At 60.5% G+C, this 23503-nt stretch overlaps 2 protein-coding genes across 2 annotated transcripts; both read right to left on the bottom strand.

Annotated features, from left to right (window-relative positions):
* Window positions 1-13625: 13625 nt before the first annotated feature.
* On the bottom strand, window positions 13626-14384 carry IVL (involucrin). The gene has a single exon (XM_036235243.1). The coding sequence runs from the start codon at window positions 14382-14384 to the stop codon at window positions 13626-13628; it is 759 nt and encodes a 252-aa protein (XP_036091136.1).
* A 4991-nt stretch (window positions 14385-19375) lies between these two features.
* Window positions 19376-22598, bottom strand: LOC118612931 (sperm mitochondria associated cysteine rich protein). Its single transcript, XM_036235182.1, has 2 exons — window positions 22510-22598; window positions 19376-19794 (listed from the first exon to the last, which is right to left on the bottom strand). The coding sequence occupies exon 2, from the start codon at window positions 19772-19774 to the stop codon at window positions 19376-19378; it is 399 nt and encodes a 132-aa protein (XP_036091075.1). The 5' UTR covers window positions 19775-19794; window positions 22510-22598.
* Between the last annotated feature and the right edge of the window lie 905 nt (window positions 22599-23503).

A 23503-nucleotide genomic window follows, 5' to 3' on the forward strand; every position in this document is an offset into this window, starting at 1 on the left:
GTCGCGGTCTCTCCCCGAACCGCAGTCCTGAGTTGCGGGGCGGGGGGGGGGGCACAGGACAAGTGGCTGAGCGGGAGCCAGAGGCACGGGGGCCTCTGTCGGAGGAGAATCCCTTGGACCCGGTGTCACCGCGAAAAAAGTAGCCACAGAGCTGTGAAGGGCTTGGCTCAGGTGCCTCCCCGACCGCGGGAAGAGAGGCTCGGGGAGCGGTCGTGCCGCGAACACCACCGGCCCCTCGGGGGCACTGCGCTCAGCAGCCCCGCGCACTGTGCAGGGGACGGGCCAGGGCCAGGCCTGGGACCTGCCGGGGCAGCGGGGCAGCGGGGCTCCGGGTGGCAGGTCTGGGGCCCGGGGAGGACACCGACCACGCCCTCACATCCATCCTCCTCCTACGTCCAACTCTCACAGATGCTTTTCGAGTCTTTGACTCGGACCAGCCGAGGAAACCCAGCCCAGGGGACGCTGGTGTGGAGCCCGCAGGGCCGGAGGAGGCGCGAGCGTGGGCTCCTCCCGCGTCCGGGCTGGCAAACCTGTCGGCTTTTTCTTGCACGAGCCCCAGCCACGCAGAGCAGCGTTTCTGCAGCGAGGTCAGCTACCTCAGGAACGCGCTGGTCCCACTGCGGGGGCCGGAAAAGGAGCGGCGGCCTGGGGGCCCGGCCGAGGCAGCGTGCGCTCCGGGCATTCAGACCGCGTCACTCACGGCTGCCGGTGGCTCGACCGCGCGCGCATACACACACACGCACACACGCACGCACGCACGCACACACACCACTCAGTCACACATGCACACACAGCCCCCCGCGTTTACCGGGGCGTGAGGCCGGTTCCCAGTAAATTTGATGGGCTGGAAGGCGATACTTTCTACCAGTTTCTAAAACACGTGCGCGTCGACCTCTGACCGCGGGCCCAGACGGCCCAGGCACGTGGCCCCCACGGCCCTCACGTGCTTCCCATGCCTGAGGTCCCGCCGGGCTCCTGAGGACATTTTTTCGTCTTCGGGCTTTCCTTGCTGCTCATCTCATCCTCACTTCACCTGTATGGACAGGAACGTGGCGGCGGGGGAGGGGCGTGAGAGCTGTGCACCGGGGAGGAGGCGGTGTGTGTGTGTGGGGGGGGGCCTCATCCCCCGGGATGCCTCTGGCTTGCAAACAGGCACCTGCTTGTTCGCGCGTTTGGCCTGAGCAGGACCAGGACCTGGCTGGGTAGAAGGGTGAAGGGCCGAGTCTGGCGGGCAGCTAGTCATTCATCAAACGTGCAGGAAGCAGACACCACGGCGAGGACTCTAGGGGACCGGCGAACCGTGTGCCACACAGGCCTGGACCTCGGGGAGCATGTGATTTTCCCGGGGGGATAAAGCCAGCCCAGTGTGACGGGGAGCCGGGAGGCAGACCCCGTGAGTCAGGCCCTGGGGAATGGTATGGACGGGCGGCACAGGAGCTCCGGGGAGAGGTCGCCCGTCTGGGCCAGGCTGCTGTGGGCAGCTGTGCACGGGGGAGGACGGGAACGGCGCAGAGACTGGGCTCGCCGCTGTCCTTCGCATCCGGGCACCTAGCGCGGTTCTGGCTCCATAAACGTCCGTGACGGGAACGAGGACCCTGCCCGCGAGGGCGCGCGGCCTGGGGAGACGCCTGAGGTGTGTTTGGGGCGAGGCGAGAGGCTGGCCGGGCCGCAGTGGGGGGCAAGCGCTGTTGGCAGTGGGCAGGGCAGGACGCGGGCGGCTCCGCAGAGCCCAGACGGCACGGTCCGCAGACGGGGCCCGCGCCCTGAGCGGGGCGGAGGGGATCCTTCCCATGCGGTGGCTTTTCCACGATCCCAGCGCTTGGCGTGGGAGGTAGGAAGGCGTCCGCTCCTATTGAGAAGGCCCTGGCGGGCGTCTGGCTCAGACGCCTATCTGTGTGTGTGAGGACCCCCGGCTTCTCCTCCCCGGGGCTCAGGTTTTCTCCTTGTAAAACATGATCATCCCCGAGGCCCCCTCCAGGCGTAAACGCGCCAGGCTTGCCCACAGGGAGCAGGGAGCCGACGGAGGAGGGGTGTGGAGCTGAGTCAGGCGGCGCTGAGCGCGGGAGGCGGGAGCTGGGGCCGGGGTGGTCAGCGGGAGAGGGCCAGGATGGACAGCGGTGGAGCTGGAAAGGGAGGGGTGGGCTCAGGGATGGTCCTGACTCCCCACAGCACGGTGTTTCAGTGGCCAAGATGTGGATTCCACCTAAATGTGTCCCTCGACGGACGACTGGGTAACGATGTGGCACCTATACACGGTGGACTATTACCCGGCCACAAAAAAAAAAAGAATCAAATCTGAACATTCGTGACAATGTGGATGGACCTAGAGCGTGTTAGGCTGAGAGAAATAAGCCAGACGGAGAAAGTCAAATACCATACGATTTCACTTCTGTGTGGAATCTGAAAAACGAAGCAAATAAACACACAAAACAAGACAGAAACGAACTGGAACACACCGGTGGTTGCCGGAGGGGAAGGGGGCGAGGGGCCGGGTGAGGAAGCAGAGGCAGATCCAGAAGTACCAACTTCCGGCTACGAGATGAGGAAGTCACAGGGCGGTAAGACGTGGCGCAGGACACACAGTCGGTAACATAATAACCACGTACGATGACGGACGAGCTGATGGCGGGGACCACGTCGTAAGGCGTGTAAATGTCATCCGCCTGGAACTCACGTAACATTGAATGACAACTGTAATTAAGATTCAACTAAAAAATAAAATTATAAAGCCTAATGACAGAACCCCTCACGTGTAACTGAATAGCTCTCTACCATAAAGCCTTATATGTTAAAAAAACAAACAACAAACAAACAAACAAAAAAACGAGATCTCGAACTCGGGACCCTCAGGCTTGCAGGACTGGGAGGGAGGAGGGGGGAGGAGGGAGGATTCTCGGGGGCAGGGCTGGGGAGGCAGAGACGAGGGCTGGGAGGCGGCGGGGAGAAGGCGGTTTCTGTCCACACGTGGGTCTGGGGCAGCGGGACACCCAGGGGGCTGTGGCCGGGCAGCGGGCAGCGGCGGAGGAGGGAGTGGTGAGGGGCTGGAAGGAGGGACCTCCTCACTGAGCACTAGCAAAGGAGCGCAGCATCCAGACTCCGGGTCCCCGAGGGCCCGTCCTCCTTCCCAGTGGCAGGGCTGAGTCAGGGGTCAGAAAGCATCTAGACTAACAGGTGACAGACCGACAGAGCCGGAAGGAGCCCAGTGACCGGAGGACACGTTCCCAGTTCCTGGGCCACGGTCTGTCGACACGGTAACACCCTCAAGAGGCCACCGGGAAATGGGACGTGTTCACAGAGGTCGGCGCAAGGCTGCCGGCTTTCGTGTCTTAGGAAGGTCTCGTGTTTAGTTTGCTTTTTGAGACCATGCTCTTTCTGGAGCTCATGGTTTTACAGTGACCCTCGTCGATCAAAGGGACGGTGAACACGAAGGCGAGTGGAGAAGGGAAGCGACTTCGTCGAGGTCACGTTTTGTGAGATGTCGGAGGCAGGACTTGAATTCCGGGCGCCTGACCCAAACCCCAGCCCAACTCGACCCAACTCAACTCAACCAGCCAACCGAACAAACGCAGTGGGAGTCAGGCTGATGTCAGAACCTCAGCGGGGCGTCTCCTCCCCTCCTGCCTGCACCCCTCGCACGCCAAGCCCACGCCCCACCCCCGACTTCTCTCAGACTCCCCAGACACCAGGCGAGGCTCCGGCGACTCGCTCCCCTCTCCTCCGGAGACGCGCTGTGGCCTGCACGGCCACCACGCCGAGGCAAGGCCTGTTCTCTCTTGCCTTACCCAGCCTCCTGCAAGCCACCCGTCCCCGGTTGTGGGAAGCGAGTGATTCACCTCCAAGGCCCCCACGGCTGGCTCCTCAGCCACCTGGCTTTTCCATGTGCAGAACCGGTGGTTTCGCTGTCATGATAGGGACGTCCCGGGAAACTGGCTACCCCAGGGGGCTAAGGCTGACTCTTCCGTATGTCCCCCAGTGCGGGGCGAGGTCCCTAAAGGCTGAGGTTCTCCAGCGATCCGCCTGCAGGCTCCTGGTCCCCGGCAGCACTGGGATGGCCCCCTTTACACCAACGACCTGCAAATCTGCACGCCCAGCCCAGGCCTCTGCCTCGTGCTTCGGGTCCGTGGCGCCTCCCGCTGCCCCCTTGGCATTTCCATCTGGATGTGTCAAAGGCGCACGGGTGTCAACAAGCCCAGCGGCGGCTGTCGGCGCCCCTGCTGCTCACGCCCCATTCCAGTGACCAGCAGCACCGCCTGCGACCTCGCCTGCAGGTCCCACCAGAAGCCTGCCCCCCCTTCTCCCCGGGGGCCGTCTCTCCGGCTGGGCACCGTCTTCCAGTTAGAAGCTGAAGGATGGAGACTCAGAAACGCAAATGTCGGAGAATATGTTGTTCTCAGGAAATCTACACGGACGTATTCAAGGGTGAAGGGGCGTCATGTCTGCGATTTGCTCTCCAAATGTTCAGGAAAAAGAAAATAAAACATAAATAGATACGGAAACATGTGCATATGTATACATATGGCTACAAATATGTAGAAATACATCTATGTACATACGAATGTGCATACGCGTACACACATAGACACATACAGCATGCGTGTAGATATGCCCTGGCTTCGTATTATGTACGTATGTAGATATGTATGTATTTGTCTCTATTCGTCTGTTTTATTTTCTTCTTCCTGAACGTATATAGATGTGTATGCACGTATACATGTAAACACAGAGACAGATTTGGGTATCTAGGTGGATCTGTATAAAGGATGTCCGGGAACTCCTAGTACTGTACTTGACATTTTTTTATAAGTCTGTAATTATGTTAAAATAAATTTTAAACAAACACAGTTTAAATGTAAATGACCCCACGCCATCCACCTACACGGAATTCCCTGAAGGGCCCTCATTCCCTCTACCTACAGGACAGAGTCCAGATCCTGCCGCGACCGCCCCGCCCGCCTCCCGCGAGGCCCTGCGCGAGGTTCCCGGCGGACGACCCGCCGTTTCTCATCGCCGAGTCTTCCCTCGCACGGCCTTCCCTCGCGGATCCCCGATGCCCGCCGGCCGCGTCTGGCGGGTGGATAAGTCGGAGGAACTAGTCAGAGAGAACGGCGGATGCGGCCGGATGAGCTTGCCGTCCCCCCATGAGCTCTTCCCTCCAGGTGGCTATGGTTGGCTCCCCTGTCCCCGCAATACAGACCCGAGGGCTTCCGAGGAACAGCTCGTGATCTACGTGGGTTAGGGACAGGTGCAGCGAGCGTCAGGGTGACCTCTGGTGAGACGAAAGTCTCCCGATGGGACCCCTGGACTTCGGTCTTGTCCCTTGTCACCCAGGGAGAGGGCACTCGTCATCTAGCCGGGCCCTGCTCCACTCCCGATTCTCTTAAAGGAGACCGGCAACCCTCGGGAGAGTCCCCTCCAGGTGCGTCAGGTAAGTTAAGCGGAGGCCAGATGTCTCTGCGTGCTCACACCTGTGTGTGCGGGTGCAGGGCAGGGGCGAGAGGCGGGCCAGGGGCACCTCCCTTCTTCCCAGGAGTCTTTGAAACCGTATGTACGAGATGCCCCATTCCTCAACCAAGGGGACGTTCTGCTCAGCTCCAGTGACTGGGGTCGGTGGAGGGGATGTCCCCTGGCCTGGACAGCCCGGATCCATCGGATGCAAGGTCCACCTGAGCATCCTCTGACCTGAGCGGGAGGACTCATCTGCAGGTGTCTGGTCCCTCGGGGGCACCACCGATCTCCTGAAGCCTCAGATTTGCGAAGATCAAAGGGACGATATGACAGGCGGCTACAAACCATCCTGTCCCGCAAAGAAAGGGCTCGCCCGGATCTTTCCGTACCGAATCAGAGAAACGGGCAGGGGAGAAAAACGAAACTGAGCCGGGGAAAACAGAAGGCTAAGTCGGTCTCCTGCTAAGTGACGGCGCCACGGCCGAGAGCGGAAGTGAAGGGAGGGTCTCGCGCACGCGGAGTCTGGGAGGCGGTGTTTCTGGGTGGCTTGGAAAGGGAAGGAGAGTGTGTATTTGTTTGTTTTTTTGAGCGGCTCAGTGTCTGCCTGTGTGACATCCGACTCACCTAACTACCTATGTCGAGATAAGAAATTTCGCCCTGAGGGTTAACGGAAGCCTTCCTTGGCATTCTTCCTGGAACCTTGAGTAAAATAATTGTTTTTCGAGGTACTTCTTTGAGTGACAGGTCTGTTAAAGCAAGCCGCAAAACTATCCAATTACACGCAGGTTTCAAAAAGGTCACGTTCCAAATATGATGCTGAGTCTTGCAGAGCTGGCCCGACTTCGTTTAGACGGATGGGACTCCATAAACACGTGACTGTCTGCATGAAACGCAGCCTTACGATGGTCAAGGGCAGCCTGAAGTTCCCTTTTGGGCAGCAAAGGGTCAGGCCGCAGGGCCGGGTCCTGGCCTTCCACCGCTTACGGGCACGTGACGGGACATGGTGCCTGGCGGGGAGAGGAGGGCCTGGGTGGGGGCCGGGCAGACGCCCGCCGCGCGGGCCCTCCCTGCCTCCCCCTCCTTTTCCACGCTCGCCCTTCGGCAGGGAGAATGCGGGCGCGTGGGTGTGTGCGCATCACGCTCGCCTCGGGGTAGAGACAGGACTGTGCGCCTGGCAGGACGAGTCGTGCCAAGGCTCCACGAGGGCAGGTCTTTCCATATCCTGTGCCACACGCACATGGCCCACGCGTGTGCATGCACACGCACCCGCTCACACGCACGGATGCACATGCCGCGGGTCAGGGGCTCTCTCCGCGAGCTGACCCTCTGCTGGGCCCCGAGTGCAGAGGTGAGCTCTGTCCAGCGGGGGGCAGTGTGGGAAGAGTCTGTCTGCAGGTTGCTTAGAGCAGACCCTCAGCCAGGGAGCAGAGAGGCGAGCAAGGTGAGCTCAGTCTTTATGTAAATATAGGATCCTGGGCTCTGGGCAGGAACATGACTCTCTGAGGAGGGGACGAGGCCTCCAGGATCTGCTCGGGAGAGAACAGAACCGTGGTGAGTTGGGGTGAAGAGACCGGGCTGTGCCTGGGCTTGTCCTCATCATCCCCACTGAGGGGGCAGACGGGGGAGTGGCAGGGTCATACGGCAGGGCCGGCCTGCGGCCGAGGGCCTCACGGGGCCAACGGAGAGGCCCTGGGAGCGACGAGAAGCCTGGGAAGAGGCGTCCAGAACTGGGGGCCGGGGCCAGAGAGGGGGCGAGCGGTGGACTGGGCGCGATGGCCGTTCTCGGAGACGGTGGGCCCCGGGGCTGATGGTGGACCCCGGGGCTGACATGGCGAGGGGAGAAGAGCCTGGCAGGGCGGCCGGAGGTGACCTGAGACAAGCCAGCGCCCGCGGGAATGCAGCTTGGACACTCCAGAGGGAGGGCTGAGGGTGCCGTGACAAGTCCCCCATCTCCATCTCAAATGCATAGCTCGTGGCGTTTTGAGTGTCTCCTATGAAGAGAAGAGGGGGCGGGAGGGAACCCTTGAAATATAAAATTCAAATGCACCTTCTTCATGAAATCTTAATTGAGGAAATGTCCCCTCCGCCCAAACAAAGTCACGGTGTCCGGTCCACGGCCTCTCCTACAGCGGCTAGGACGTGTCGAATGTTCTTCTTGGTTCTTGAGATGTTTGGGCGTATGACATAATCGCAATGGCCCGAGACGCTGGAAGACAGAGCCACCAACGTCCTCCCCAAAGACCCTCTCGGAGCCGGGCACACAGAGGATCCCAGCGAAAGGCCCGGGAACGGGCCACGCCGGGCCGCGGGGGAGGCCGGTGGCCGACAGAGGTTCCGATTCGGGGACGCGGGAGTCACGGTCTTCAGGAACGAAGCGGCCAGCATCAGTTTCCCATGGCCGCCTGCTAGCAAGCTCAGATGAGTGCGAAGCCAAACACAATAAATGTTTGTCGGATGAATAGTCGGAACCGAAGGTTATGGGAGGCTGAGCTCGGGGAGGTAGTCACAGAGGCGACGGCTTCTTCACCCTTCATGCCCAACGAGGCACACACACGCACACACACGCACACACACGCACACACACGCACACACACGCACAGCCCAACCCCCCACACGCATGCTTGTCGTCCTAGGTGTGCGAAGAGCTTTTGTTTATAGATACGTCTGTTTCCCTTCAAGGAAGAGCAGGAAAGGATGATGCAAGGCCCGGATTTGCCTCTCGGGCTCCTCCTTGGGCTGCGTGACTGTTTGGGAATTCTTCCTCGTGGTCCAAGCGCTAGGCCCGGGTGAGGCCACGCAGGGTGTGGTCTGGGATGCTGATGGCATTGAGTAGCTGTTTGCACGGTGAGACCACTCGGAGCCGCAGGGGAGGGGTCGTGCGGAAGCAGAGGACGCCCTCAGGCACACCTTAAAGAAACATCCACTCACCGCCACTCGGTGAGGACCTACTATGTCCAGGCACTGAACCCCAACACTGAGGACTCAGAAGTAAATGAGAGAGCTTCTGCTCTGCAAGTTCTCAGAACCTAGAGCAAGTAACGCTCTGTACCAACGATTTTAGCGCACATGTGGTCCATGCGTTGGTGGAGTTATTCACAGGCTGTTGCAGGAGGTTGGGGGTGGGGGGGGTTGGAAACCAGCCAGGGGGCGCTGCCGAAGCCTTCCGGGGAGGGCCGGGGAGGGGGGTTGTAATCGCTGCTCTGTGCCATCTCCTCAACGCACTATGGCGAGCCAAGGTCAAGGACACCCTCCCTGTTCTCCTAGAAGTTTCCGGATTGGAGTGGATAACTTGACCTATCCCTCTGGTTCAGAGACGTCTGCCCTCCCCCTCGCCCCCACCCCAGCTCTCTGGCTAACCATTTGGTCACACTCCTAAGTCCAAAAGGGCCCAGGAGCTGGGCATCTGGAGAGAGTCCAGCCCCTGGCTGATTTCTAGGCTCACGGGCCGTGGGTTGGGGGACTGTCCTGGCTGCACCTCAGGGGTCTTTGCCAGGCCCAATCAGGCGGGTAGGGTGACAGTCCCCTGGAACATGCCACACGGGGAAAACTCAGACGCACAGGCCGCTCCCGGGTGCAGAGCGCACAGGGTAAAGCAAGGTGATGACGAGCCACCGAGAAATAAGTAGGTCAATGACGAGATTTTGGGTAAGTCGCTGAGGGCTTTGGAGAAACTCCAGCACTGCGTGTTGCTCCAGAGGAAGCCACCTCCGTGACGGAGACAGGGGAGCTGGCCGCGCGGGGGAACGGGGGTCCCAGGGGGGTCTGTGGATCGAGGCAGAGCTGGGGCTGGCGCAAAGGCCGCGAGGGGGACTGGTCTCGCCGCGGCCGGGGAGCGGCGCGAGGCGGGAGCGCGCCGGGCAGGCAGCGGGCGGGCTCGGGACGCCGGGCAGCGGCAGGGGCCGCGCCGTGGCGCGCGGGGCTGCGCAGGGGTCTGCGCTGGGGCGACTTGACCCGCCTGCTGCTTGAGGTGGGTCCCCCTGGGCGCACTCGGGAGGAGGGCCGAGCCCGGACACCGCCCCGCCTCCTCGCGGGTCCTTCTCAGATCCCAGAAGGCATGTTTTTGTTCTGCAGCTTTATTCTCAGTTTGGCCAGGAGCAAACCGACCTTTGGCGGGTGGCGGCGAGGCACCTTCGAAGGCCAGCGTTGGTCGTCTGGCTGCGCGGGCGTCAGGCCTTTCTGGAAAGTGCCTCCGTTTAAAAGCGCTTCGTGGCAGACCTCGCGCTCCCACCGAGGTCCAGAGCAGAGGGTCGCCCCCCGCGTGGCCTCCGAGGAAAGAATCTTCTCTCATCTTCTCTGGGGCGGAAGTGCCATCTGTACTTACCGATTCGGCCTCCGGCCAGGCCCCGGCGGCTCGGGGCACCCCCGCTGTCCCCTTGGGGCGAGATGCGGCTGGTGGCTTCTGCCTTGCCCTGTTGGCGAGAAAGCGCACCTCCTGTTTCGTTTCCAGCCACCTCGCGCCTAGCACAGGGTCTCGAGCAAGAACACGCGACGCGGAGTGGAGGCCGCCGGCTTTGCCGTCCGGCTCCCCGCCTCCCGCGCCCCAGCCCCACGCAACTGCTCAGCTGCGGTGATACCCCGCGTTCCCCGGCTGTGCGCGCGCTCGGCCGCCCGCGGGGATCCCTGCTCCGGGGACCCTGCTCCGGGGGACCCTGCTCCGCCCCCTGCACGTGGTGCTCATTCTCCAGGGCCAGCTCAGACGCCACCCCCTCCGGGACTTGGGGTTCAGACATATCCGGGTCTGCATCTCAGTGATTAGCAGGTGACCTTGGGTGCGTGACTCGTCCTCGCTGAACCTCGGTCTCCTCGTCCCCAGGGTGAGGAGGATGATTGCGCTGACGTCACGGCCTCGCGGTGCCTGGAAGATGAGGTCATGCCTGTAAAGCCTTCGACGCGGTGACGGGCGGACCGGACGCTCACTAAGGGGTGACGGTTCTTGTTAGTAGAGTGACCTGTGCTTTGTCTCACGCCTCTGCTCACCCCGAATGCTTCAGGGCGCAAACTACCCTGTTCGTCACCATTTTCTAGGCGGCGTCTCACGTGGAGCCTGGACACCGCCCAACCGCCTTGGGGCGGGGGAAGGGGGCGCCGCCCGTCCAGCCCTGCATTTCTGCATCCGGACACTAGAGGGCAGCAAGAGCCCACGGACGCGTGGGAAGCCGGCCGGCCGACCCAGGTGCCCTTGCCCTTGGCCGGCCCCCGCCACTGTTCTTCACATTTTTAAGTTGAAATCTAATTCTTTTGCTATGTGTTTAACTAGTTACAAGGGATACAATTTCTATATCGTATATATTGGCATTTTTCAATGAAATCATTGTTTTTCACTATTTTGTGGGAATTGTACACACATACAAAAGGGGACAGAAGAGGAGGATCAATCCCATGCACGTCGCCCCCTTTAATAACTATAAAATCATCGTCGGTCTCGTCTTATTTGTATCTGCCCTCCGGCGTTGTTTTTTTTTTTTTAAGCAAATTCCAGACTTACGTCAATTCTCTGTAGATCTCTCTAAACCAAGGACTCTCCCAGCTGCTGCGTTAAACGTTATCGCGCCTTAAAGCTGTCAACGAAGCTCTATGCTGTGAAACATCCAGTCAGGGTCCCCATTTCCCCGTCATCTCACGAAGGTCATTGATTTTCTAACAGTTTATTTAAACGGATCAACACAAGGCAGTGCATTAGGACGTGGCTGTACCTACTGCATTTACTTTAATCGTCGGAACGTCTGTGCATTTTTTGTCGCCTTGGGATTTTTTATTGACGAGACCACGCCGTTATTTGTCATCCCGAGTTTTTTCACGCCTGGATTCTGTGGGCTGTGGCCTCGCGGAGTCACCCGATGCCACCTGCTCATATTGTGACACTTTTTCAAGTGACCACCCTCGGGTGACTGGGTGGGTGTCACGTCGCCTTGGGGTGACCCTCAGCCAATGTCCCACGGGAACGAGGGTAGGGGAGCCGGCTCTGGAGTCTCCTCTCAGCACAGCTCCGAGGCTGCTTTCACGCTCCTTCCGGAAGTTTCTTGCAGGATCAGGCGAAGCTACCTACGCTCCATGCTCTTTGCCTGAAACCACGTTTTTTCCCCTCCTTCGCAGTCCCGCTTGTCCTGCTCCTGTGCTGGTGTCCCCGAGAAGCGCTGCCTTTGTGAACCACTTGCAAAAGAAGCCTCCTCTCAGGAAACGCTTCGGGGGACGAGTCCTGCCGGCTGTGGTTCTGGGAGGCCGCCTCTCGGGGTGGGGTTTGGGGTCAGCTCGCTCTTCACAGACACCAAGAACGTCAGAGCTTTGTAATTACCGTCTCTCGTGGTGGATGCGGGCAGATGCAGTGGACGGCGCTGGCCTGGCTTGTGTGACATCTTTGACGTTTGAGATGGATGGAGGAAGTGATAGCTTTGAGGACGGCGGAATTAGCTGACTGTCGCCAGATGTGATGGGTGCTTTACAGAGAAGAACGTAAGCGCGGGCCGTCCAGCCGTTATCTTAAGACCTGACATGGAAGTCGGAAGGCCCCCGCGGCGGCGTTTAAAGAGGCTGTCACCGCCCGCAGCGGGCCCGAGACCTGACGGGGACCTTCACAGGGGCGACAGGGGCAGCATCCGCCTGTTTCTTGCACCAAGGGCGGGACTCGGACGGAGAGGCACGGAACCTCAAGCCTCGGGAAGGAAGAAAGGAAACCGCAAGCCTCGCGCCTCATCGCAGGGAACCCCCGGATCTCCGGCGTTCTCCCAGCCTGCAGAACGGGGGCCGCTCTCCTTGCCTAGGAGATGTCGGTCCCCAGGTCCCCACTGGCCGAAGACGACGACGAATCCTCAACCGAAGCAGCTGCCTCGTAAGACAACACTTGTCTCACGATCTGCCCTGCATCCTCTCCTGGTCGTCGGTTGAAGGTCTCGGCAGAGCCAGCTGGGTGGGGAGGGGAGAACTACCCCCCCGAAGGACCTGCGGGTAGCAGTCCCCAGGTGGGTGCACAGACGGGGGTGCCATTACCCAGGCGACGACACTTAAGGAAGAGAGACAGCGAGTGTCGCCGGAGGTGGGGGGGCGGGGCGGGAGGGGCTGCTAAGTGCCGTTCAGACCCTTTGACTTGGGTCCCAGTAGCAACGTCCCCGACGTGAGCCCGTGCTCTTGGTAAAATGAGTGACTTGAGACGATCTGCCTGAGGCAATGTGGTTAGAGGTCGAAGGCAGGGGAGCCCCAGGAAAGAGGGAGCCCCAAGTCCTGGGGGACCGATGGCAGTGCAGGCCACAGAAGTGTCAGGGAGGGTGTCAGGTGCAGTGACCTTGGACCCTATTTCTCCAGCCTATTCGGCAACTTGGCTTCCAGTTGGCCCGACCTTCACTTCCTTTACCGAACATTCCCCATGAGAGGGCAGTCCTGGCAGCCTTTCCTCTCTCCGCCTTTCCCGGTTCTGCTCCAAGTGCTGCCCTCAAGCCGTCCTTAACCAGTGAGGCAGCCACAAGGCTCTTGGGGACCGCGAGGGCCCTCTGCAGAGAGAAAGCCCGGGAAGGGTCCAGAACCCAGAGCCACTGTCTTCTTGCCCCCAGGCCGTGGACTGGGATTGGGCTGGGTGTGTGTGTGAGTCGGTGCCGAGATGGGGACCCTCCCCCTGCCCCCCACCAGAATGACGGCCCCACCTTGAGGCCAGTGAGCGTTGCTTCCAGGGGCCTGACAAGCTCGTTTTTGTTTTCATTATGTTGCTTTGCTTTCTTTTTCAGAAGCTGTGGAATGTACTGGATGGAGTTGGGAGCAGATTAAAGAGGGGTGGAGATGCGCGCCCCCTGTGGGAGCTGGCCCCGAGCGTCGGTGGCAACCTTCGAGTCACACACAGGTTTCTGCGTGGAGAGAGACAGGGGACGAAGGGAAAAAGGACACAGGACCCCGGGACGTCCAGAGTTTATTCAGCGTCATTGTGCGCTCACAGATCCGGCCGTAACACGGGGGTGACCGCAGAAGGACTGCGGGGCCGTCCACAGGCAGAGGCCCTGGCCACCTGAGGCTGGAATTGGGCTCGTCAGGAGCAGCTGCTGGGCAGTGATGCCCCTCCCCCTCCCCCGACCCTATCACAGAGACATTCAGAAGGTCAAGGTCGGGCAGGTCCACCGATGAGGCAGGCCGCCCAGGCTGGGGACCTGAGGTGAGCGAGGCCACTGGCTCTCTCTTCACCTGTGGGACGCTGGAGCTGGCTACTTATGTCTGGGAGGCCACTGCACCTCCTGCTTCTGCTGCTGCTCTGCCGCAGGCACGACCGCTCCCTGCGGTAGCGGGACTGGGCGGGTCTCTTGCACCTGGCCAGGAGCGAGGAGGAACGCGGGGGGCTCCAGCCGCCCCTCCCGCTGCTCCCCGGGCTCCAGCAGCTGCCACCCCTTCTCTTCCAGTTGCTCACCTCCCTTTGCCAGCTCTCGATCCAGCTGCTGGTCCAAGAGCTGCTTATCCTCTCCCAGCTCTCCCTCCAGCTGCTGCTCCCGCCGCGCTTTCTCTCCCTCCAGCTGCTGCTCCACGCTTTCTGCTTCCAGATGGTTCTCATGCTGCTCCTGCTGCTGCTGCTGCCGCTCCAGGTGCTGTTCCAGGTGCTGTTCCAGGTGCACTTCCTGTTCCTGTGACTCTTGCTGCTGCTGCTCCAAGTACTGTTCCAGGTGCTGTTCCAGGTGCACTTCCTGCTCCCGTGACTCTTGCTGCTGCTGCGGCTGTTCCAGACGCTGTTCCTGCCGCTGGGGCTCAGTGTCTTGCTCTGGCAGCCCCTTCACGGGAGTTGCGTGTTTCTCCCCGTGCACCAAGGGGACCTCCCCTGGGAGCTCGGAGGGCGCCTTCTGGCACGCGCCGGGCAGCGGAGTTGGCTGCCTCGCCTGCTCCTGCTGAGTGTCGGCGGGAGGGGAAGCAGGCTTGAGGGGCTGCTGACTGAGGGCGGGGGGCAGGGTCACTGGCAGAGTGGTCTGCTGGGACATCTTGGAAGCTGCTTTGGGTCAACCTGTAAGACAGGAGGGGCCGGAGGTTGGCTGAAAAGAGGAAGCAGACGAATCCCGGTGAGTCTGCCGCAGCACCCAGTTTCTGTGCACCCCTTCTTCCCTGGAGCTGGGTACTCCCCCACAGCTGTCATTCTCCAGAAGCAGAGAGTGAGGCTGGGAGTAGGGAGGGGTGGGGAGAAGCCCTCTGGGGAGCCTCCTGCTGGGTCTCCTCCTGTCTCCGCCCTCATCCTGACATCCACTCACCAGGGTGGAGAGAAGGTCCTGGGAAGGGAATAGTCTCCTGAGTCAAAGCCCACGCCAGAGAGGGCCTGACAGGCCATGGCGTGAGCCCAGGACGGGACTCACACGACATATGCTTGGCTTAAATCTCCCCCTGGAATGCCGTGTGTTCCTGGGCAAGGCACTCAGCCCCTCTGGGCCTCAGCTCCAGAGCGTCTCTCTCTCCCGACCTCAGAGCTCAGGGCGAGGGCCGCGGGGTGCGGGCGGCGGGCTGCCGGCGGCGGGCTGCCGAGAGTAGGGCCGGCTCTTCCACGGCTCCGCTTCTGAGGTGCGTCTTCCTGTCCCTGCTCTGCCTGGGTGTCCCCCACGCAGACAGCTGTCCTGTTCTGCAGTCCCCCACCCCCCGTTTGGCACAGAGCCAAGAGTTACAGCCTTTCTGCGAACACCCTGCCCCCATGAAGGAGGAAAAATCACGTCAACTCAAGTTTAGGAAAGAAACTGGCCATGTTCTCCTGCACCCCAATCTTCTCTCTCTCTCTGTCTCTCTCTCTGTCTCTCTCTCGTCTCTCTCTCTCTCTCTCTCTCTCTCTGTCTCTCTCTCTGCCTCTCTCTCTGTCTCTCTCTCTGTCTCTCTCTCTGTCTCTCTCGCACACATTCCAAAATATGGTCCCAAGAAAAGACGGGACATGAGGACATTGCCGTCTGTCCTGTTTCCTTACACCTGTCCCTTGACCTGGTGAGGTGACCTGAGGCCTCCTGGGACAGGGGCTGCAGCTGAATCTGGCCCACGAGTGACCCCTGCGCCCGCCCCAAATGACCACGCTGGCCGCACGCTGGCCCGCCGGAGGCCCCTGGTCCCAGCCCCGCTGCTGCCGCCACCAGCTGACACTCACCGGGCTCAGGGCAAGGGCGGCCGCAGAGGCTTCCAGGGCAGTGCTGAGCAGAACGGGGCCGGGGCTCCCTTTATACCGTCCCCGGCCTGGCCTCCTTCCCGGGTCCAAGGAGATGGACTGGTTCCCCCACTCCAGTGGCAACTTCCTCCCGCCCCTCCCAGACTCATCACAGGCACCTGAGGCAGAAAATCCCTGGGGGCCCCTTTTCACAGAGACACTCAGCTCCCGCCTGGCCAGAGGGGCCTCGGCCACGCCCGCCTGCCTTGCTCAGGACACCTGGGCACATGAGGCGAGGTGAGGGAGGCACCTCAGAAACTGGCTCCCTTTCCCGATTGTTCTGTGAGCTCAGCCAAGCATCCCCGAATCTCAGTTTCTCCACCTGTAACATGGGCTTGTCTCCGTCATTAGGCTGACAGATTCACTTCCAAGGGTGTGAAATGAGTCTGTCCGGGGCGTCCCGGCTGGAGCGGGAAGACTCGCTTGTCGCCGAGGCCGGGGGTGGCGGGGGCTTCTCGCGGCCGTCCCGTTCGCTCAGCGCCCTCAGCACCGACTTGGAACTCCATTCTGCAAGGAAGTGGCCTCTGTCCCGAGCCAGAGGGGACGCGCGTCCCAGCAGGGACAAACGGAAGGCTCGCGGGGGTTCCAGCTGTGTGCCGGCCGCGGCCGGCCGAGGCTGTGGTCACTGAAGTGCCCAAGAATCGGAACGCACCGCGAGGCCGGGCGCAGTCCGGGCGAGGACGCTGGCGGAAGCTCGCGGTGCAGGCAACAGTGAGGACCGCGCTTCCCGCGCCACGGCAGCCGCTTGGCGCGGTTGTTTTCGGAGACGTGGGAGGTGGGAGGAGGATGGGACCTCTTCCTACGCGAGCCTGAGCAGCCCTCAGAGCGGGTGCGGGCTGGGCCTCGGCGCGGTCTGCCCGATGCGCCCCGTTCGCCCCTCCCGCGTCTCCCTCTGCCTTGCCCTGCTCTGCCTGTGGGGTGGCGGCCCCCCACCCTCCCCGAGTCCCCAGGGCTCTGCTCTAGGTGTGTGGGGAGGGGGAGTGGGGGCTTTGGTGGGGGGCATCGCCAGCAGTGCCCCCTCCCCACGCGGCAGAGTGTCCCAACTCCCCCTCTCCCCCCGCCGCACTGCTTGGGAAATTACACTTATGGCGTTTGAATCGTGACTTGCTTTTCTTTTTAATGATGGGTTTATAGCTTATTCCACGGACACTGTGGATTTAAACCCTCTTCTTTATAACCTGATCAAAAAAGAACTATCAGGACAAGGTGAAGACCAAGAGTCATCTCTGGGGCGAATTTTGAGGAGTGTCCTGACTCCTCGTGGGTTTTCTGAAAGACGCCGTCCTCACAGCCCCTGATAGCCATGTCTGCGCTGTTAGCTCAGCTCCTGCGGCCTGGTCCGGAGGGGCAGATGGAGGGATGCTGGCTCTGGAGGGCTTGGCTCTCCCCGGGCGCTCTCTGCTCCCCAGGACCTTGCTCTGCTGTATTATGGGACAGAGAAAGTCCTCCCCCGCCCCCCACTCCTGTGTGGGGCACCAGCCAAGCATCCTCGCCTGGGCACCCATGACCTTGAGCTCTGCTGCCCACCTCATGTGGCAGGAAACCACCTCTCCCCAGCTCATGACAGTCAGGCCCAGGGTGGTAGACCCTGCTCGAGGGAGTCACACTGGTCACAAGGGTTTCCACATCCGCCTCCTGCCCTCTGATTCACAGGATAATGAAAGCTTCGGGGGGAAGAGTGCGTGGGAGTCCTTGGCTGCTGGGCAAAGTTGGAGTATGTGAAGGAGGGGGGAGTGTGGAGCCGAGAGGGGGTGTGTGGAGCCCCAGCATTTGAGGGGCTCAGAGGCTTCATGCTCTGCCCTCACGTGGCCCCACTTGGGGGCCAGACAGGCATGTGCATAGGGGACATCCCCTTAGCACGTGTGTGGGTGACCTCATAGGCCTGGGGGGCAGTTCATGATGAGTGCGGATAACTGTCCAGCCCCGCCCAGCATGGGGATGAGCTCACATCCTGTGACAGCTGCAGAGGCCTTGACCTTGCTCTTGCCCAGCCCAAGGAGCCCCTGGCTATTTCTCCCCTGCTCAGTCTGGCTCCTGTTTTCATCAGTCTCCAGACAGACCTAGTTTTTTTTTGTTTCGTTGATTTTCTATATTTTTTGTTTTTTTATTTCGTTGATGTTTGATCTGAAAATTGGGGAAGGGACCATTTCTTATTTTCTAAGGACAGTGTTACTTTTCTACCAAACCCAGACAAAGAAAGGAAAACAATGGACTAATACCCCCTCTAACATGGAGACGAAATTTTAACAAAATTTTAGCAAATCAAATCTAAAAACATGCAAAAAGGATTAGGGAACTTGATCCAAATAAGGTTTATCTCAGGAGGTAGGTTCGTTTTAACATTCACAAATCCATCAAGTCAAATCGTTGATCATCTCAATATAACTGATGATGCATGGAGAAAATCCTGTGGAATTTATATGAAGATATTAAAACTAATAAGCGGTACACCAGATCAATAAACAAATTATTATATTTTATAGGCTAACAATGAATAATCATACCATTTATGATATGATCAAAGCATATGAAATACTCAGGTAAAATATGCAAAACTTGGTCATGGAAAGCTACAAAACTTTAAAGGAATTAAACACAACCTAAGCAAATGGAGAAATAGTCCACGTTTATGAATCAAAAGACTTGATATCATTAAAATGTTCATCCCTTTCCAGCTGAATCTGTAGATTTGATTCAATCCTAGTCACAATCTCAGCAGGCATTTTTTGGGGGGTAGAAATGGACAAGTTTGGTGTCCTAAGATTAGGCACAGATTTCTTAGCCATGAAACCAAAAACAAGATTGATAAAAGAAAAAAAAAAATCGGTTACAGATATCTCCTTCTTTCCAAAAGTGGAGTGATGCCAATTTCCAGAAAGCCATTTTGGTTTATGACAAGTTTCATGGGAACGCCCTACGTTCAGATAATGGCAGAAAACTGTGATTGGATTTTATCAAAATCAAGAACTCTTCCTCTTTGAAAGAATGAAAAGATAAGCCACAGACTGGAGAAAATATACACAGATAACTTACCTGATAAAGGACTCATATCAAGAATACATAATGCGTATGTATTTAAAAACCCTCAGAATTCAGTAGAAGGAGCAGAACAGCCCAGCAAAATAATGGGGGAAACATTTGAACAGATAATTCATGGAAGGAGGTCTGGGGACAGAAGGATGCTCAATTATCACGAGCCATTAAGGAAATGCGAATTAAAGCTCATTCTACCAATGAGCCTGGAAGACAGGACGACCGCTCGGGGTCAGAGCGGGCGCTGATGTCACAGCCCTCGACGCCCGCGCCAGCCCCGAGCTTTGTGGGGTCGCGGGAGGCCTCCCTGTGGGGTGGGGCAGGGGACCCCTCCTGGGGACCTGCTCTTGCTCATTCTGGTCTCAAACGTAGTCCCCGGGGACGTGGGGGCACTGGAATCCTAGCTCTTAGGGTGACTCTGGCTCTCTGAGGCTCTGTGCTCCTGGGCTCCGGGTTCCCCCGGCCCCCCCGCCCTGCACCACCCACCCCACACATTTCCTTGGCATGAGGCCAGACAGGTGAGCCGGGTTCACAGGTGAGACCGTTTCACGTGGTTTCACGGGCGAAGGAGCACGGGGAGCTGAGTTTTTTATTGCTCTTTTATTTTCGCGCCGACATCAGGGCCGCTAGGAGAGATGGCTGCCGCCTCGGCCAGCCTTCCATTTCCAGCCAGAGGCCTCCAGAGGGTGGGGGCTCCGAAGGGGCTCCGGGTGGCAGGAACTGGGGGTCAGTGAGAAGCCGCTCTTCTAGGAGGTGGGACTGGCCCGTCTACTTGTTTGGCTCCTTCGGCCCCAAGGTCCCCGGCTTGGGTGCAGGCTTTGGACTTGGGGGCGGCTGTTGGCTCTGGGTGCTCTTATCTTGAGTTTGCGGTGGCGGGGGCTCGGACCCCTTATCCAGGCACGTGCACTCAGGCTTGGCCTCCAGAGAACAGCACTTGGGCTCAATGCAACAAGGGGGTTTGGGGGGGCAGCATGGGGACTTGGGCGGGGAGCACGGGGGCTTGGGCGGGGAGCATGGGGGCTTGGGGGGGCAGCACGGGGGCTTGGGGGGGCAGCACGGGGACTTGGGGGGGCAGCACGGGGGCTTGGGGGGGCAGCACGGGGGCTTGGGGGGGCAGCACGGAGGCTTGGGGGGGCAGCACGGGTTGTTTTTCTGTTGGTCACTCATCTTCCAGCGTTTTGTTGGTCCTAGGAGAGAGGGATCATTCTCAGAGGAGAGCTGGCGGCCGGCTTCCCCGTCCCCCAATCCATCCACCTGCAGAGAGGTGACTCAGACCGGGGCTGGGAGGTGCCAGGCCTGTGCGAGCCCTGTCACCCAGGGGAAGGAGGAGGGGGGAGCTGGAGGGAGGACTAACTGCTCGGGCAGGACCGCCACCGCCTGCCAGTTTCAGACGAGCCTCTGGCCCAAACTGGTTTTTAAAACTGAACCAGTTACTGCTGTGGGCTTTCTACTAGGCACGCATGCTCGTATGCCTGTGTGTGCGTGTGCACGCATGCATGTGTGTGTGCGTGTGTGGCCACGTGTGCCCGTGCACAAACACAGCACGAGGAAGGAGGAGCTCGAGGTTTCTGACGATGGCTGCACGTCTGGACCGCATGGAGATTTCTCCGTAATGTTCCCCAGGCTTTAAAATCGGAGCCTGTCCGAGGGGCTCGTGAGGCGCGGGGCTCTGTCCCCGCCTGTGCCCTGTGCCCACGGACCCTTCCGTGCCCCTACGCCTCCCTCCATCCTGCCGCTCCCTCGCAGCCCTGCTCCAAACGCACCACCCGACGCCTAGAGAGTGTTCCCGTCGTCTCTACGTTCTATTCTTTTCTCTGTCCTGTGGATGTGGGGACTCCTGGGGCGTCCCCCTCACCCCCAAAGCCTTCCTGAGGGCTACCTGAGTGGGACAGAGAGCCGCATCAACCCTTCCTTGCCACAGCTTTTGCTCACGGACGGTGTGCAGGAGTCTCAAATTAGGTGGTTTCTAACGGGAAGCTGCCAGGTGCCCTGCTTTGCCGGAAGCCGAGGGCCTTGGCTGTCTCCGAAAACGGGTGGTAGGCGCTTAGCCGCAACCCTTTCCAGCTGGGGGTTCACCTCCATCGGCTCGCATGGCGACGCCCCCACACGGCCGAACGGACAGCTGTGGCCCTGCCCAGCCCAGCCTGTGTCCACCCCACCTGGGAGCCCTCCAAGTGTCACCTCGGGGTCTCCCGGTGGGAGGGGGCCCCTGGCATGTGCCTGAGGAGGCCGTCACTATGCTTTGACTCCCCTTTGGGGTCCCCTCCTGAACCTCCTGAACCAGAGCACCTGGAGAGAGGAATTTGAGGGGGAGGGGTCACCTCGCAGGGCTCTGGCCACCGGGTCTACACCCTCCATGCTTGGCTCGGTGGCCGCAGCATGAGCTGGGTCAGGGGCAGCTTCTCGCCCACGCAGGGAAAGTGACCTCTGGGGCGGGGTGTCAGCCTTGGTGCATTCGGGACTCCGCGCCTGCCAGTTATTCAGGACATAATTGTGTCACGTAGGAAGAGGTTTCTGCTTAGTGTCAAGAACAGGACCGGTGGCTAAGCCACGGGAGGCGGGGACAGGTCACACGCCCCCTCCTGCCAGGTCAGAAGACTCCGAGGAGGCCGGGCTGCTGAGACCTGCCCTTCGTGCCCTGGGAGGGAGCCAGACGCAGTGGGCAGGGCAGAGGGCAGACGCTCGGGAAGTGGACACGGGACAGAGACATCAGCACAGGAAGGGGGACGGGGGGAGAAGGGGGGGCCTGCCGGGCTGCGGAGCCCCCCACGGCCCCTTGGCCTCGTCCGGGCTTCTGAGTGTTTGCCGGGAAGCGTGAGAGCTGGGGCCGTGGGGAGGGGGAGTCAGGGCGTGTGTGTGTGCATGTGTGCGTGTGTGCGTGTGCGTGTGTGTGCATGTGTGTGTGTGTGTGTGTGCGTGTGCGTGTGTGCGCGTGTGTGTGCGTGTGTGCGCAGGGAGCCTGGCCCCCCAGTCCGTGTCGCTGCCGTCTGCCCTCTTAGGGGCCGGACCCGAGTCCAGGCTCTGCCGTGGCTTTTCTCTGTCTGTGGAGGTTTTTGCCTCCTTAGTGGTTTCTTCCCTCTGCCCCTCCCCCTCTCTCCTCCTCTGTGCCTGGGGTTTACCCCAACCCCCCCCCCACGAAGATCAGCGGCCCTGAGTCGACAGTTCAGAGCCCTCTGTCCCCTCGGGGGTCCCGCGTGCGGGGCTCCATCCTTCCAGGTCTGGGCTGGGCTGTTTCTAGAAGCCGTTCTCGTCCCGGTGACCAGGGGCCACCTGGAGCTCCCGTCCAGGGCTTTCCTGGGCATGTCCCCTGTGGGCAGGTCCCTGGGCACAGGTCCTCAACAGGGGTGTCGCCACGTCCCAGGGGGAGAGCAGGTCACGAGTCAGTCCCGCGCACTGTGCGTAGGGAGGGAGGGACGGTCCCCTCAGGTCCCTGCCTCCCGAGCCATCGCCTCACTGCCCAGAGGACAGCCAGGCCGCCCCGCGACCTCCTCCCTCTAGCCACTGGTCCCTTCGCTGCCAGACTGGCCCAGGGCAGGCCCCTGCCACCGCCCGCCCGCCCCTGTCTGCGCCTTCGCCCCCGGCCCGGCCCCTCGCTGTCCCTCACTCAGACCGGAAACCGCAGCCTGCACAGCACGCCCTTGAGGAGCACTTCCCTCACTGCCCTCGGGGCTCCCTGGACATCCCCCCCACCCCATCACGTTTCGATCGCGATTAGGACTTCCTGAATCGTCTGGCTTCCCCTCCGGGCTCGCGGCGCTGCTTGCCCCTGTCCTCAGCATGGTTGACAGCATGGTTGTCAGCGTGTGGCGTGACGTGGGAGTCCACAAGGAAGGAGCGAATGATGAACACGGGCAGGGGCCGTGATGAGGAGCTGCGGGAGACGGGGGCCCCCGGGCCGCTACCTGGTCTGGCCGCTTCTGCTCCGCCTCCTCAGTTCATGGCTCCCACCGGGCTCCTGAGGACAACCGTGGTCTCCCTCAGCGGCGTGAGTCCATGGCCGTCAGGAGCCAATGGCCTCTTCTGGCTCCCAGCGCCAAGATTCTGAGGTTCCGGGCCTCTGTGACATGGTCATTCTCTGCCCTGGATTGTGACTTTGGCTGACTCACCAGCACCTCCTGCTGGCTGGGCTGCAGGACGCCTCTGGGTTTCCAGGCAGAAGGACCAAGATCACCACCCATCATGGTCAAATGTCTAAAACACAAGCCCAAGGCACAAAAGTGTGCTGAGCGTCTCCTGTCCCCTGGGCCTGTCCCAAACGTGAAGCACATGAGCTCGGGAGGCTGCGGTTCACTCTCAGAGCTCTGAAAGGGGGACAGGGGGACGGGGGCCGTGATGACCGCCGGGCAAGCACAGGGTGCCCCGGGACCATGGGGTCAGCTGCCACCAAAATGGGAGCAAATACGGGGCCATCTCTAGTCCTCAACATCCTGAGCAGCCCGTGAACCATTTCTGAACTCGCATCAGCTTGCCGGGTCGGCCGAGGCCCTGGGCGGGACAGTGTGCGGCGTCTCCCGAGTCCCGCTCCAAACGGGCCGCAGAAGCGAAGCTGCCGCCTCTAAGTTGAGCCTTGCCTGCCCTCCTCTCGGTCACGCTTCTGCTTTTCGGGGGCCGAGAAATCACGGCCTTCTCGCAGGCCCCGTCAGACACCTCAGGTCCGAACTCCGATCGAAAGACCTCGTCCTGGAGGTGCTTGTGGCTGTCCCCTCTCCCCTTCCTTCTCAGCCCCGGGGACCTCGCCGAGAGCAGGGATTTAGGATGCCCCATGGGGCAGCCACACAGCGTGAAGACTTCCAGGGAGCTGGGGAATACGCCGGAGGGGCAACGTCCGGTCTAGGCTCAGCCAAACCGCCCCCAGTGGGAGATGTGGCCCACTCATCAGCCCAAGAATGGGACCCC

The sequence above is a fragment of the Rousettus aegyptiacus genome, unplaced genomic scaffold (assembly GCF_014176215.1).
Source record: "Rousettus aegyptiacus isolate mRouAeg1 unplaced genomic scaffold, mRouAeg1.p scaffold_m13_p_17, whole genome shotgun sequence".
NCBI lineage: Eukaryota > Metazoa > Chordata > Mammalia > Chiroptera > Pteropodidae > Rousettus > Rousettus aegyptiacus.